A 15,512-nucleotide genomic window follows, 5' to 3' on the forward strand; every position below is an offset into this window, starting at 1 on the left:
CCACTGCTGCTGGAGGACCCACAGCTACGATTTCCGTTTCCGGAATGATTACCACTGCTGCTGGAGGATCCACAGCTACGGTTTCTGCGGCTGGAGTGATTTCCAATGCAGCTGGCGGATCTACAGCTACGATTTCCGTTTCCGGACTGATTTCCGCTGCTGCTGGAAGATCCACAGCTACAGTTTCTGCTGCTGGAGTGATTTCCACTGCTGCTGGAGGAGCAGGATCAACAGCAACAGTTTCTGTTTCCGAAATAATTTCCACTGGTGCAGGAGGATCCACAGCTACGGTTTCTGCGTAGGGAATGATTTCCAGTGCTGCTGCTGGAGGATCCACGGCTACGGTTTCTGCTGCTGGAGTGATTTCCAATGCAGCTGGCGGATCCACAGCTACGATTTCCGTTTCCAGAAAGATTTCCGCTGCTGCTGGAGGATCCACAGCTACAGTTTCTGCTGCTGGAATGATTTTCACTGCTGCTGGAGGAGCAGGATCAACAGTAACAGTTTCTGTTTCAGGAGGATGAACAGCAACAGTGTCCGTTTCAGGACTGATTTCCCCTGCTGCTGGTAGATCCGCAGCTACGATTTCTGTTTCCGGAATGATTTCAACTTCTGCTGGAGGATCCACGGATCCACGTGCTGCAGGAGCACGATCAACAGCTACGGTTGTTGTTTCTGACATGATTTCCACTGCTGCTGGAGGATCCACAGCTACGGTTTCAGGTTCTGGAATGATTTCCACTGCTGCTGGAGGATCCACAGTTACGGTTTCAGGCTCTGGAATGATTTCCACTGCTGCTGGTAGATCCACAGCTACTGTTTCTGCGGCTTGAGTGATTTCCAATGCAGCTGGCGGATCCACAGCTACGGTTGCTGTTTCTGACATGATTTCCACTGGCGCCGTAGGATCCACAGCCACAGTTTCAGGTTCCGGAATGATTTCAACTTCTGCTGGAGGAACCACGGATGCACGTGCTGCAGGAGCAGGATCATCAGCTGCGGTTGCTGTTTCTGAAATGATTTCCACTGCTGCTGGTGGATCCATAGCTACAGTTTCAGTTTCTGGAATAATGTCCACTGTTTCCGGAGAATTCACAGCTAAGTTTTCTGCGTCTGGACTGATTTCCACTGCTGCCGGAGGATCCAATGCTGCTGGCTTATCTACTGTTAGAATTTGTGTTGTCGATGGGTTATGTATGGGCGCATCACTGTCTATGGTAGGTTTTGGTACCACTTTTGGCTCCTGGGCGGCTGTTGCTTCTGCAGAATGGTGGTTTTTTGTTGGGTCTGTCAGAGTTGATGGATGGACATTTATAGTGTAAGGTGCTGAGACACTCCCGGTCAACGGCATCAACTCGGTTGTCTCCTCTTCTATGATGTCAAGTGAATGGTGCTCCAGGTCCATTGTGCGAGCGTTTATTTCGGCGAGCGCCAAGTCACTTAGCTCCTTGAGTGTATGCATCTCACTCGGAGTTATGACCCCCGGCTGCTCCGATGCTGGGACCGCTAGCATCGGTCCCAAGGCAGTGGCGGCTAGTATCTCGATAACTGGCGGTGTGGTTTCGCGCATCTGCTCTTCATCAATGTATTCTACTGTGCTGCAACCAATGCAACCTTCGAGGCTGGCCAGTTCGTCAGTTTCGCCTTGGGCTGTAACACAAACGACTGCTAAATGTCGATGCTTCAAGATCAGGCACAAGAGGGCTGAGGATCTACATAACTTGTAGGATCAACTAGGAACAACTATCTAGGATTGAAGCTCTCTAATGCTGTCTAATCACAGGGGAGGGTTAACGCAATATTAAGAAGGGTAAGGATGATGTACTACGTTTGAGGTACGTGGAAGTGGAAGTAGCAGTGCAATTACCTGCAATGGGAGTCTGGACCAGCTCCTCGTTCAGTGAGTCATCTTGAAACACCATGGGTGATGGTAGTGAAACTATAATATCAGATGGCGCGGCCGAGGATGCTACGACGAACGTGTTTGTGGTTTCCATAAATGCGGGCTCATGCTCCTCCGGTAGGGTGTGGGAGATCAGGCTGCTCCGATCTACGAGCTCGTCTAGCACAAGGTATGTGTTCTGACCACCGATCAGATGCTTGCTCAGCAGGCGATCGTTTAGATCGTTGCAGCGCAGCAAATCAAGCGAATTGTCCTCCACATCCGATCCCAGCTCCGACAGATCGCTGACCTCGTACGCAGTCCTATCGCCGATTTGGGCACGCGCATTCTCCATGGGAGCCGGCACCAGCATGCCAATGCTGCTCGGCGTGACCGAGCTCTGCACGGAGCTGCGTTTCTTCTTGAATAGCCAGTTATCCTCCCAAGTGCCATCGCCGATCATGCTCGAGGAGATTGATCCAACATCTAAAAGGGATTGGAGAATGGGGGTGGAAGAATCTGGACCATAGCGTTAGAGAGTAGTATATTACTTACCATCCTCCGATTCAGTAACAGTTGCCGAAAAGTCCGGAAGGGGAACCATGTGGGCGGCTATATAATCACTCAAAACTGATTCACGCTCCAAATCCGCCTGCAGGGACTGGGATTTGCCAGTCTGGAATGAGGAATGTTGGGAATAATAACAGGGGATACTGGGGATTATAGGAATATGAGTGTATGGCAGCTTACATCCAGGGCCAATTCATGATCGGTGAGGCTGCAATCGCTTTGGGGCTCAACTGAATTACCGGGCGTGGTGCTCAACGCTTCGGCATTGTAATTCTCATCAATGAGGTGGCCACCCAAGTCTGGTGTGCTCTCCGATATTAACCTTGTGTTCCCTTCCTTATCGGCAATCTGTGGAACAGAAAACAGCAAAGGTGACGTATGAACCAGTTTGCTGTCCACGTTGCGAAGTTTGGGGATGGAAGTTGCGATAAGGTTTAGGATTTCCTGATTAGAACTGAATACGTAATCGTAATGGTGGCTGATATGGTTCGCTGAGTCATGGATTTGGCGTTTCAATTGCCGCCATCGTGTCGTAACTAATATTTACTTTATCACCGGAGTCCTCCATTGTCTTGTATTGGCCTGTATGTAGAAACTCTTCCGAAATGGGCTTTTTTTGATTTTCCAGAATAAAGATTTATCCAATTAGCGTCGTGATTGATTTTATTCTTCTACTGTGAGTGGTGCTGCTGCTTGAAGAAAACGTCTTAGCAGTCGAGACAATGGGCTGCAACTAATTAGCGTGGTCTGGTTCTGGTTCATCGGTGTGGCAACTGGACAATCGAAGCCGGCCAAGTGCGGGTTGAATGAAAGCGAAAACTGAACGAAGCGCGTGGCGGAAGTGGCCAGAATACGACCGTACACACAGCTTACAAGACAGTCGACAACGGGTAGAGGAGAGGTCATGTGTGGTACAACAGGTGGCATAGTGCCAGCAGATCCTGATAAATCTTCGGCTCGAAGTAGTGCTCCGTGCGATGTCGGCGCTTCAGCCCATTCCCATTGTTCGGCAGCTCGGCGGCCTGCGAGCGGGTGTCCAGGCTGATCTCCGAGACGGCTCCGCGCACGCTCAGGGCACTGTTGCGCAGCGTCTCCGCTATGATGGTCTCGATGAGACTCCGTAGACGGGTCTGCGAGATGTCTGCCAGAGACTCGGAGTCTCCATTGTTGTTGTTGTTATTGTTGCTGTTGCTCCCATTGACAATGGCCGGCAGATCTGAAAGCATGTGTGACACAGTATTGTCAATTGGATCTGACCGAGAATGCTGGCTGGCCAAAACTACTACTAGTTGAATGCTTGGTTAGCCAAGTCCGATACAATAAAAGTGAAAATTAACTTACTTCTAGGTGTTTTTGTATACGTGAATGTGTGTGTGAAAGGTAAAGAAAGTAAACAACGTAAAAGACAATAACGGCTAGAACGGCATACACGCCCGTGATTAGGCCCAAAGTAAAGTCCATGCTGCATGCATACGATCGAGTACTGGTTTATTTAGGTGTTATGGTTCGATATGCGATCCAGATTAAATTGCTGAATCGCAGATATCGGTTATTTGTTTATTTGTTTTGTTTGTTTGTTTGTTTATCTACACTTGTGGCCGCTGTCTGCTTTCTGCTGTCTGAATGGAGTGTGTTGGGGTTTTTTTGGAGTTTTCATTGATATAACTGCCGGTCGAGCTGTTAATTATTTCAAACCAATATTTAAGCTGTATTGTTTTGTTTTCTCCCTAATTATTGGCAAACAGAAGTGTATCACCGAGTCCCCTAAACGCTTGAGAAGCAAGGTGTCTCCAACCCAATCGAACGCCACTCATGCTGAAAATCGCGAATACTCACAGCTCGCATTCACATTTGCATTCGCGTATGCATCATTTTCCTTTGACATGTTAAGTCTATCGTCGCATTGCGGTAAACACCCGATTTTATAATGAATAATGAATGGCCCGGAGTTATCTATTTAGCGTTACAATGCCGCCCATATTTCTTTATCGGCCCAAGTCTGCTAACCATTCAATTGGCCTGCCCGCCTGAATGCTCTGAATGGCACGAATGGTCGGCGGGTCTATGTCTAGGCCGTTAGTCATTCAGGTGTGCAAAAAATGTCAAAGATAGAAACTGTTGTAAGGAAGTTCTCAGGCCGAGGTACAGCTTCTCAGTCTGTCCAGGGCCCGGTCCTTCCCCACAGCAAAATTTGTTGTGTGAGGACCTAAGGGGAGAGCCGTTCGCAGCGAAAGCGCACCCGTGGGGTGGATCGAGGCGCGGGTGAACCCGTGCTTGGGGAGCTGCCGAGACGTGTGTTGGGGGTCATGCGAGGCTGGAGGAGGGGGTTTGGGTCAGGGGTCGGAAGGGTAGGGGAGAGGGGAGCCCAGCTTAGCAGATGCCGCATGATCCACGACTCACATCTGCGTCGCCGGGTCCCCAGGGCGAGGGTGTAGGAGAGGGAACCCAGCTTTGCGGATGCCGCGTGAATCCACGACTCACATCCAGCATCGCCGGGTCCCCCAGGGCGGGGGTGTAGGAGAGGGAACCCAGCTTTGCGGATGCCGAGTGAATCCACGACTCACATCCAACATCGCCGGGTCCCCAGGGGAGACAGGTATGGGGAAGGGAAGCCCAGCTTGGGGGATGCCGCATGATCCACGACTCACATCCCCTTCGCCGGGCCCCCAGGGAATAGGGAAGGGATGGGGTGGGGCTGAGGGACTCCTACGGGCGAAAGTTCCGAAGCCGGTGGGTTGAGGTGGGTGTCTTTATTGTGGGGGGAATAAAGACAAAAATTTACAACATTTTCGGGAAAACTTCTGGTTCTGTGCGTACACCCTGCCTACTGCACCGATCTATCCCCCCCAGAGCTCACATACGTGAGGTGGATCACCCTTGCTTTCCCTTCCTTGGGTCCGGCGGCCGGTCCTCGTCACGTCGGTGGCTTCCTTTGCACACCGCGGTCACAGCTGGTTTTTATTCACCGCGTCCGGCTTATTGCGTACACGGCGCGGTCACGGCTAGTTTTTAAATCTATTTTGGCTTCCGCCGCAGAACCGGTCTGGCTCAGCTCTCCGAGATCACTCCCGAGCCTGGCCCGCGCTGGACCGTGCCAGACCTCTGCTTTACCTTTTGCAGCTTCTCCGTCGCTTCGTGGCTGCGCAGCTTTCGGCTGTCAGCCTCGGCTGCGTGGGCGATCGGCGGCTTCTCTGCCGCTTCGCTCTCTTGCATGCTGTTCCTTTGCCTTCGGCTGTTCTCTCTCTTGCTTTGGCTGCGTGGGCGTAAGAGCGACCGGCGAGTCTCTTCGTTTCCTTCTCTTCCATGTCGGCTCTCTTTGCTGCGTGGCCGTAGTAGGCGTCTCTCTTTCCTGTTGTCTCTTCGCTGCTAAAAACGCCTCACTATTTTAGGGGTTTTCTTAGCCTATTTCTTTTTATACCCGATACTCAAAATGAGTATTGGGGTATATTAGATTTGTAGTAAAAGTGGATGTGTGTAACGTCCAGAAGGAATCGTTTCCGACCCCATAAAGTATATATATTCTTGATCAGCATCAATAGCCGAGTCGATTGAGCCCTGTCTGTCTGTCCGTCTGTCCGTCCGTCCGTCCGTCCGTCCGTCCGTCCCCTTCAGCGCCTAGTGCTCAAAGACTATAAGAGCTAGAGCAACGATGTTTTGGATCCAGACTTCTGTGATATGTCACTGCTACAAAAATATTTGAAAACTTCGCCACACCCCCTTTCGCCCCCGCAAAGGACGAAAATCTGGGGCGTCCACAAATCTCAGAGACTATTAAGGCTAGAGTAACCAAATTTGGTATCCGCACTTCTGTTAGATCTCACTATAAAACGTATGTCTCAGAATTTCGCCCCACCCCCTTCCGCCCCCACAAAGGACGAAAATCTGTTGCATCCACAATATTGCAGATTCGAGAAAACTAAAAATGCAGAATCATAGATAATGACCATATCTAGCAGATTGCTGAATCTGGATCAGATCGGATCATTTTTGTAGCCAAAAGCAAGAAATCAATTTTCAGTGGCTACGCAGCGCCCGACGTCACGCTCAGACTGATTTTCTGTCTCTCTCGCACGCACTCTTTGTCGTGTGGTTCAATATTAGCGGCGTCTGCCGCAGGAGAGCCATACTGACTTAGTATCGGGTATAACTGTAGAGTTGCGGTGTCCGCAGCAACTCACAACGTTCCACCTCGTTTTAATTGGGGAAACTAAGGATTCATTGTTCGTTGTCTAAGTAATACTAATTATAATAGAAGTAATAAGAATCGGATAACAAGTGATAATGAAATAATGAAATTAGATAACCAGCCGTCGGGGCGGTCCCTCCAGGGGATGGTGTCGTGGTTAGTGCTGTGGAGGCTTATGCCTTCACACTCCCTTCCTACTTCGGGTTGGGGCGCGGTGAAATGCGCACCAAATTCCCGCTGATGCATACGCGGAAGCGTTGGCCGTCGTGGTGTTCTAAGCTGCGGATCCGGCTGTGCCCGTGACGCGCCGCGTTTGCCTGAGCGCTGGCGCCTTCCCACAGGCTTTGCGGGATGCGGCGGTCAGGCGTGCTTACCCGCCAGGCGACTGGGGCGATTGGCCAGGTCGCTGTCCTCCTTTGGTTGGCTCGCGTTTCCTGGTTCGGCCTCTTGGGCCATGCAGCTCGTCGGTTCCGGGTTCGGGGCGTTGTGGTCGGTGGGATCTGGCGATAGCCACTTCATTGGTGCGTGGTCCAGCGGCTGCCAATCGGGATTCTCCCTTCTTTCCGGGGCTGCCGCCTCCTCCTGCGCGTCCCACTCCTGCAGTCTGGCGTGCCACCCGTCGTCCCAGCAGGTGTCCGGGATCGGGCCGTTTTGGTTCTCCTGCCCTCCCAGGATCCAGACTACCTCCTCGTCTCCGTCATCCCTGGGTATCGGGGACACGGGTCCGTCCCCCAGGCCGAGTTCCTGGAGCAGTTGGGGCAGCTCATTGCCGGTTACGTGTCTGGGTGGCTCGTGTTCATCCTGAAGGCCGAGGTTCCGGAGCCGTCGGGGCAGCGCATCGCCCAGACTGCCGTCGCGGATCCGTAGCGGAGTGGTGTCGTCCTCTCCTAGGAGCTGTACCTCGTCGTCGCTTGTTGTGTCGATGTCCGACGCGGGGATGATCTCCCTCTCGGGCCCGGGTGGGGTGATGGGCCGTGGATGGGCGTGCAGCAGTTGCAGGGTCCTGTCGGCGTCCTTCCAGGTGGTCCAAGGTGCCACGTCAACCGCGATGTTGGCTGGAGTGTTCTTCTGGCAGTTGGCCGGCCCATCTACGTCCTCGCTCACGTCCGAGTATGGGCCCGTCGTGGCCCGCTCGGCCTCCAGTTGGCGGTTTAGCTCCCGGACGGAGTGCCTGACCCATGGGCGGCCACCCGCTTTTCCGAAGCGTCGGTCGTGCAAGAACTTTTCATCGGTGCTTGCCTGGCAGGTCGACTCCCAGTGCTTGTCGGCCTCCATCGTGGGGCTGGTGAACCCTTCGTCGGAGCTGCTGTCGTAGCTCGGCCGTGGGGTCAGCGGTTCTCCCATGCGGTACAGGTAATAGGGCGGTGGTGGTGGGGACCGCAGCCGCAGTTTGGGCGCGACTGGGGAGCTGCTCTGCCCCTCGGAGTTGGAGTCCAGGTTGACGTGTCCTGGCTCGAGTCGCGCGTGGGGTGACGGCGGTGCCTGTTCCTTGGCCTGGATGCTTGCGGCGGCGTAGGCGTCTTGGTGGCTCCTGCTGGGCCCGGCCTGCTCGCACCTCCTCGTCTGAGTCCGATGGCCGCATCGCCTCCACTGTGATGATCCCACCCAGGTTGTTTCGTGACGTGTTCGGATGGACGACGTCGTTGAGCCATGCCCAGGTCATGGTTGTCGCCCGGCGGGGCGACGGTGGGCCTTCGGGGCGGGCCCGACGTCGGGATGGCCTAGGTGGCGTGGGTGGTCGTGGTACGGCTCCTGTTGATGGTCCAGGCTGCGTGGTGTTGCCCGGTTCTGCTTGCGGGGTCGGAGAGTGGTGGCTTGCTGGTGGTTGGCTGGTCGTGGACCGTGGTTGCCTTGAGCTGGGCGGCGACGCACCCCTAGGATGCCCCTCCGTGCCATCCTTTGCCTCTAGAGGCTGTGCGTCGCTCGTCCTTGGGTTGTCCATGTCGGATCTGGTGGGGGGAAGAAACCCTTGTTTGGTTAGAACCTGCCCTGTGCTACTGATGTGTCCTGTGCCCAGGGTTTCCCTGATCGGTGCATTTTCTAGTTTCTGGCTATGTCTTACTCTAATCCCTTAAGGGGAGTTAAGCTATCTTACTGAGTGTGGACGCGGTTTCCCCTTGCGGGGCGAGGACATTACGGCAGCGCACTACCATAAGTGGCCCTCATGAACTCGCGGTTTTCCTGGTGCTGGGGTCGTCGTCATCGTTGTCTTCGTTGTCTTCGCTGGTGAGTGTGTGCTCGTTGTCGTGGTAGGCCTTGAGGTCGGCTAGTCCGGCCGTTCGTCGTTGTCTTCCCGGATGCTTCTGGAGTCGTGCTATGGTGGGAGAAATAAATTTAATTACTTTGTAAGGCCCCTCATATTTGGGAGCCAGTTTGGCAGCGAAGTTGTCCGCCGCTTTGGACAGGTGATGTTGGCGTAGCATCACGAGCGTCCCGATCGTGGGTCTCCATTCGCGTCGACGTAGGTTGTAGGTCCTGCTCTGCGTCTGTGATGCCTGCTGGGTATTTTCTTGTACGATGGCGAAGATTTCCTTGAGTCGCTTGGCCTTGTTGGTTGGGGTCTCTGTCACTTCGCCTAGTCCTGGGGTCGCCTCTTCGTACAAGGCAACCGAGGGTCATGCTTAATGGGTGGGTTTCTCCTGTTCCTGGGTGCGCGCCTCCGTCCATGTCCCAGTTGGGCGGAGACCCGATCCGTTTCCCGACGCTGGTTTCTGGCAGCAGTTGATGGTCCGGACCCCTCGGTGGCCACATTCCCAACAGAACAGCTTCTGTCGGTTTGTGCACGCACCACTGAAATGACCGTTTTCCCCGCAGTTCCGGCAGGCTCGTTGTACATCGATCGCCTGCTCTTGCTCCTGGCCGATTCCTCGGTTGGTGATCTCGGTTTTCCCGGGTGTCTCGTGTGTGTTGCCTCGTTGTGGGTTGGTTCCATTGCCGGGATAGGCGGCACGGGGTCGATGGTTCTGCGTGGTCCCGATGCTGCGGAGTGCGTCTCGGTCCCGCGCGGTTTCGTAGGCCGAGACGAGCTGGGTCAATTCCGTGAGTGATCGGAAATCTTGTCTGCGCGTGTACATTCGATACTCCGGACGGAGATTTTCGTAGATCCGCTCGAGTTCCTGTTCCCGAGTATACTGGGCTCGCTGCATCATCAGACGCAACTCGATAAGGTAATCCCGGAAGGATTCCTTGGGCTTCTGTTCCCGACTTCGTATGGTGTCTTCCAGCCGCTGGAAGTATCTGGGGGGCAGGAAGAATTCTAGGAATTCTTTCCGAAAGTCTGTCCAATTCTGTCCCTGCATCTGAAAAGTTCGGAACCATCCTTCGGCCTTACCTGTAAGGAGACCGGAGATGGCTCGCGGCAGCTGCTCTGGGCTCCCGCCGTATGATTCCACTCGCTCCTCGAGCCTTTCGATGAACGCTAGTGGGTCCGCGTGACCGTCGAAAGTAAATCCCCATTTCCGGAGTTTGTCCGCCAGTAACGAGTACGAGATCTCACCCCCTCCGGGGCTTGAGACCCGATGTCCCTGAGGAAGACGTGGCTGTTCTCCTTCCGTGGTTGTCTGGTGGCTAGGCGTGGCCAGGGGTCCAGCGGTAGTGGGTACTGGCTCGTGGGTCTTGCTGGACGCCTCTGGTCTGGTTCCTTGGAGTGGTCCTTGGGCAGCTCGTTGTGGTTGCTCGTCCTGGGCGGCCGGTGTCTCGGTTGCTGACTCGCGGTATCCGTGGGTGGATCCTTGGCTCGTGCTGGGCAGCTCGGGTACAATTAATCGCAGTTTTGGTCCCTCCTTGCTGTCTTCCATCCATTCCATCTTCGTCCGGCTCTCTGGCCCGGGTGACGTGGCTGGACTCCGGTGGTCCCTGGGGCTCGGTATGTTCCCAAAGTGCGTAGCCAATTCGTCCTTGCCTGCACGGCTTCGGGGTGCCCAGGGCGTGCGATGAATGCGGTGATCCGGCTCCGTAGGTCGTCTACAGTCCAGGTTTCTCCTAGTCCAAACTCCTTAGCTAGGCTCTGCAGCTCGTCCTTCCTGCGGGACGCTATCCAGCGGATGTTCATCCTGATCCTGGAACACTAATCTGGGCACCGGTACGAGTCCTTATCAGCACGGTACTGGGTCTGGGGCTTCTGTACTAGGATACACGGCACTGGGTGGAGAGTCCTGTCCGAAGGACACGCGGCACGGTACTGGATCGGTGATCCTATACTAGGATACACGGCACTGGGGTGGGGGGATCCTGTCGAAGGATAATTGGCGAGGTACTGGATCGGTGATCCTATACTAGGATACACGGCACTGGGGTGAAGGATCCTGTTCGAAGGACACGCGGCACTGTACTAGATCGGTGATCCTGTACTAGGATACACAGCACTGGGTTGGATGATCCTGTCGAAGGATACGTGGCACTGTACTAGATCGGTGATCCTGTACTAGGATACGCAGCACTGGGTTGGATGATCCTGTCGAAGGGTACGTGGCGCGGTACAGGGACAGGTTCAGGTACAGGTTCTGTCTGACTGCCCGGTGGTAACTGTGTGACTGCTCGGTAATGACTGTCTGACTGCTCGGTAACAACTGTCCGACTGCTCGGTAATGACTGTCTGACTGCTCGGTAACAACTGTCCGACTGCTCGGTAATGACTCCCTGACTCGTGTTCCTACTCCGCCTTATATTGGCCGTGGCCATCCCTTTGTGACCGAGGGCTCCTCTGCGTTCGCCGGCTGTCCCTCGCTGCTCCGATGTTCTACCGCTGCTTCGCTGCTTGGCTGCTTCGCTGCTCTGTCACTGCTTGGCTGCTCTGTCACTGTCTCGCTGCTCTGTCACTGCCTCGCTGCTCGGTCACTGTCTCGCTGCTCTGTCACTGCCTCGCTGCTCGGTCACTGCCTCGCTGCTCTGTCGCTGCGCCTTCTCCGCTCTGCCGCTGCCACGTTGCTCTGTCGCTGCTGCTTCTCCGCTCTGCCGCTGCCTCGTTGCTCTGTCGCTGCTGCTTTGCTGCTCTGCCTCTGCGTCGCTGCTGCTGCTTTGCTACTCTGTCGCTGGTGCCGCTTTGTCGCCGTCGCGGGCCAAAGTTTTAGGCGCCGTCCGCGGCCATTTTCTCCCGGCACGCGGTGCTGTGTCTTCGGCGTCTCTCCCCGTCTCTTTCTGTCGCGTAGGTGGCAGGCCGCGTGGGTTTTTTATTTTTTCCGCGTGGTTTTCGCCGGCGCGTCTGGGACACGTGCCGGCGGCTGTTGCTTGGAGGGTATTAGAGAAACCAGCCTCAGCTGTACATAAGTCGAGGGATCAACGATTGGTGCTGGCTATTTGCCGGGACTCTGATTTTTGGCTGCTGATCACTGATTTTAAGTTTTCCTTCCTTTTCTCCTGATGCTTTTCCTGATCCGTGGCTCCTAAACATCGTTTGCCGTTCTGCTTTTGTGGGTCTTGCCTTTTAATTGTTGGCTGCTGCTTGGTTCCCTTTTCACTTCTAACTGCTTTTCACTTATTCCCTATGCTCACCGACTCTCCCCTCGTGTCCCTGCTCGGGCGCCATCTGTAAGGAAGTTCTCAGGCCGAGGTACAGCTTCTCAGTCTGTCTAGGGCCCGGTCCTTCCCCACAGCAAAATTTGTTGTGTGAGGACCTAAGGGGAGAGCCGTTCGCAGCGAAAGCGCACCCGTGGGGTGGATCGAGGCGCGGGTGAACCCGTGCTTGGGGAGCTGCCGAGACGTGTGCTGGGGGTCATGCGAAGCGGGAGGAGGGGGTTTGGGTCAGGGGTCGGAAGGGTAGGGGAGAGGGGAGCCCAGCTTAGCAGATGCCGCATGATCCACGACTCACATCTGCGTCGCCGGGTCCCCAGGGCGAGGGTGTAGGAGAGGGAACCCAGCTTTGCGGATGCCGCGTGAATCCACGACTCACATCCAGCATCGCCGGGTCCCCAGGGCGAGGGTGTAGGAGAGGGAACCCAGCTTTGCGGATGCCGCGGGAATCCACGACTCACATCCAGCATCGCCGGGTCCCCCAGGGCGGGGGTGTAGGAGAGGGAACCCAGCTTTGCGGATGCCGAGTGAATCCACGACTCACATCCAACATCGCCGGGTCCCCAGGGGAGACAGGTATGGGGAAGGGAAGCCCAGCTTGGGGGATGCCGCATGATCCACGACTCACATCCCCTTCGCCGGGCCCCCAGGGAATAGGGAAGGGATGGGGTGGGGCTGAGGGACTCCTACGGGCGAAAGTTCCGAAGCCGGTGGGTTGAGGTGGGTGTCTTTATTGTGGGGGAATAAAGACAAAAATTTACAACATTTTCGGGAAAACTTCTGGTTCTGTGCGTACACCCTGCCTACTGCACCGATCTATCCCCCCAGAGCTCACATACGTGAGGTGGATCACCCTTGCTTTCCCTTCCTTGGGTCCGGCGGCCGGTCCTCGTCACGTCGGTGGCTTCCTTTGCACACCGCGGTCACAGCTGGTTTTTATTCACCGCGTCCGGCTTATTGCGTACACGGCGCGGTCACGGCTAGTTTTTAAATCTATTTTGGCTTCCGCCGCAGAACCGGTCTGGCTCAGCCCTCCGAGATCACTCCCGAGCCTGGCCCGCGCTGGACCGTGCCAGGCCTCTGCTTTACCTTTTGCAGCTTCTCCGTCGCTTCGTGGCTGCGCAGCTTTCGGCTGTCGGCCTCGGCTGCGTGGGCGATCGGCGGCTTCTCTGCCGCTTCGTTCTCTTGCATGCTGTTCCTTTGCCTTCGGCCGTTCTCTCTCTTGCTTGGGCTGCGTGGGCGTAAGAGCGACCGGCGAGTCTCTTCGTTTCCTTCTCTTCCATGTCGGCTCTCTTTGCTGCGTGGCCGTAGTAGGCGTCTCTCTTTCGTGTTGTCTCTTCGCTGCTAAAAACGCCTCACTATTTTAGCGGTTTTCTTAGCCTATTTCTTATTTTAATTGGGGAAACTAAGGATTCATTGTTCGTTGTCTAAGTAATACTAATTATAATAGAAGTAATAAGAATCGGATAAAAAGTGATAATGAAATAATGAAATTAGATAACCAGCCGTCGGGGCGGTCCCTCCAGGGGATGGTGTCGTGGTTAGTGCTGTGGAGGCTTATGCCTTCACACTGTCATTTTGAAAACAAACAGTCGCATGCGAGTCATCGGTGAAAATAACACCAGAAACAGGCAGAGAAACAGGCCCAGGCCCAGACCCAGACCCAGAACCAGTACCAGACCCACACGGATCACTTCTGTATTCTCCGACTGGGCGCGAGCAAAGTTCAGGGGTTCAGCGCAAATAACTTAAGTAATTATCACTGAGCGGATTACGAGTATCACTTTATTCCATTTTGATTATTAAATGCTTAGCCCTGCGATGGGATTCGAGGGGCTCGATAAATTTTGCGATAAGTTTGGTGAGAGGTTTGTTTTTCTGATTGGTTAAGGTCAAAGGTAAACTACAGCGTTAAGGAACACAGTTAAAAGCAAATTCACATGTCAAAAGTCCACGATCATCGTCGGAAAATTATGGATTTTTTGTTGTTGTTAATCTCAGATTGGGTTACACACAGTGGAGCTATAAGCGGGACTCGGGATCATTAATATTGATAAGCGTTGATTGAGGTCTCTTCCTCGTCTTGCCTGTTTTACCTCGCGATTATAGACTTGAGTTTCAACTGTCTCTTTTTTCTCAACTTTTTTGCCAGCTTCGGGTTCGGGGTCAAGGTTGACGATAACTCATAACTGAGCAGCAGCTTCTTCGCGTTATCTCTGCTCTGACGGTTGCAGATGGACGTACATATGTATGTATGTTTCTTGCGGCTGGCCAAAATTCTTGTAGTTATCATATAATATAATATAATATGTTATCACTAGTACTCCCGTTTAGGCGGAATCTTCTTCAGTCTCTGTGCGCGTGTGTGTGTATGTGTACCCGGAGCTCGTTTAACGTTACGATCACCGCGCGACGCTTCTGGCAAATGAAGCGGTTCCGTGCGATTGTCGAGCGCCGAGCGCCTAACTGCTCACTCAGACCCACTCTCACACAAACACACAAGCTCGCTCTCGTAGGTCTGTGTGCGTGTGGACCCTACACAGAGCGGTCTCGGGTGTTTCGGCACTGCCCGGCCATTCCACCAGACTCTCCTCTTGGCCAACAGCTGAATTTGGCTTAGGGATTTACATGCACGCTGCCGCGCAAATTAGTGGATATTAGTTGCCTGGCTCCGAGCGTGACGCTGTCAATCAATTGCTAAGACAGAGAACCTCATGAATGGCCGTGTAAGCTAGAAATGTACACCACTGAGCAGACTCCGAATCGAGTCTCGAACCAGTTGGTGAGCAATGCTACGGTGCGTATGATTAATGCCTATATCGGTCTCCCATCTTGCTAAGGCTACAGAACTTAGGCGCCAACAAAGCGTTGTAATCACAATGTTCCCTGCTGTAGCCGTTGCTATTTCTGTCGGCACTTCAATAGCTAAAGCACCTTATCAGAGCTAAGTAGCCTTATCTGACTCCGATTTTCTGTCTGTCAGGGTCCCTATCCCTGTGTGTGAGAGAGTGCTTATTTAGGCTCTCAATTTGTACTACCAGTAAACTAAGGCTGGCCGGCACTACAACTGGCATTCAATAAAAGCTCCAATCATTGTTTCATAGATTTATTTTATGGCGTTTATGGTCGGCATTCTCACACTCTGTTACATACATATTTGGGGCAAGGTTCTACGTGCTCAACACAAAATACAGATATATGTAGATAGAGGTACAGGTACAAGTACGGATGCAGGATCGAGGGGTTAGATTACATTCAAAACGATTACATTGCATTCGCTTGATTACTAAGTACTCGATTACTGGATAGTACTGGCCGATGACTTACCTCCCTTGAGCAGGTCGCTCTCCACATTGATAAGCAGGT

General features: G+C 53.8%; 1 protein-coding gene and 1 pseudogene across 1 annotated transcript; both read right to left on the minus strand.

Annotated features, from left to right (window-relative positions):
- The window catches only part of LOC117193915, a 59,303-nt pseudogene that overhangs the window by 26,075 nt on the left and 17,716 nt on the right, over positions 1-15,512 (minus strand).
- Positions 6,615-14,595, minus strand: LOC117192573. The gene is made up of 2 exons (XM_033397292.1): positions 13,000-14,595; positions 6,615-8,587 (listed from the first exon to the last, which is right to left on the minus strand). Exon 2 carries the CDS (start codon positions 7,980-7,982, stop codon positions 6,999-7,001), a length of 984 nt encoding a protein of 327 aa, XP_033253183.1. The 5' UTR covers positions 7,983-8,587; positions 13,000-14,595; the 3' UTR covers positions 6,615-6,998.

The sequence above is a fragment of the Drosophila miranda genome (assembly GCF_003369915.1).
Source record: "Drosophila miranda strain MSH22 chromosome Y unlocalized genomic scaffold, D.miranda_PacBio2.1 Contig_Y2_pilon, whole genome shotgun sequence".
Taxonomy (NCBI): Eukaryota; Metazoa; Arthropoda; class Insecta; order Diptera; family Drosophilidae; genus Drosophila; species Drosophila miranda.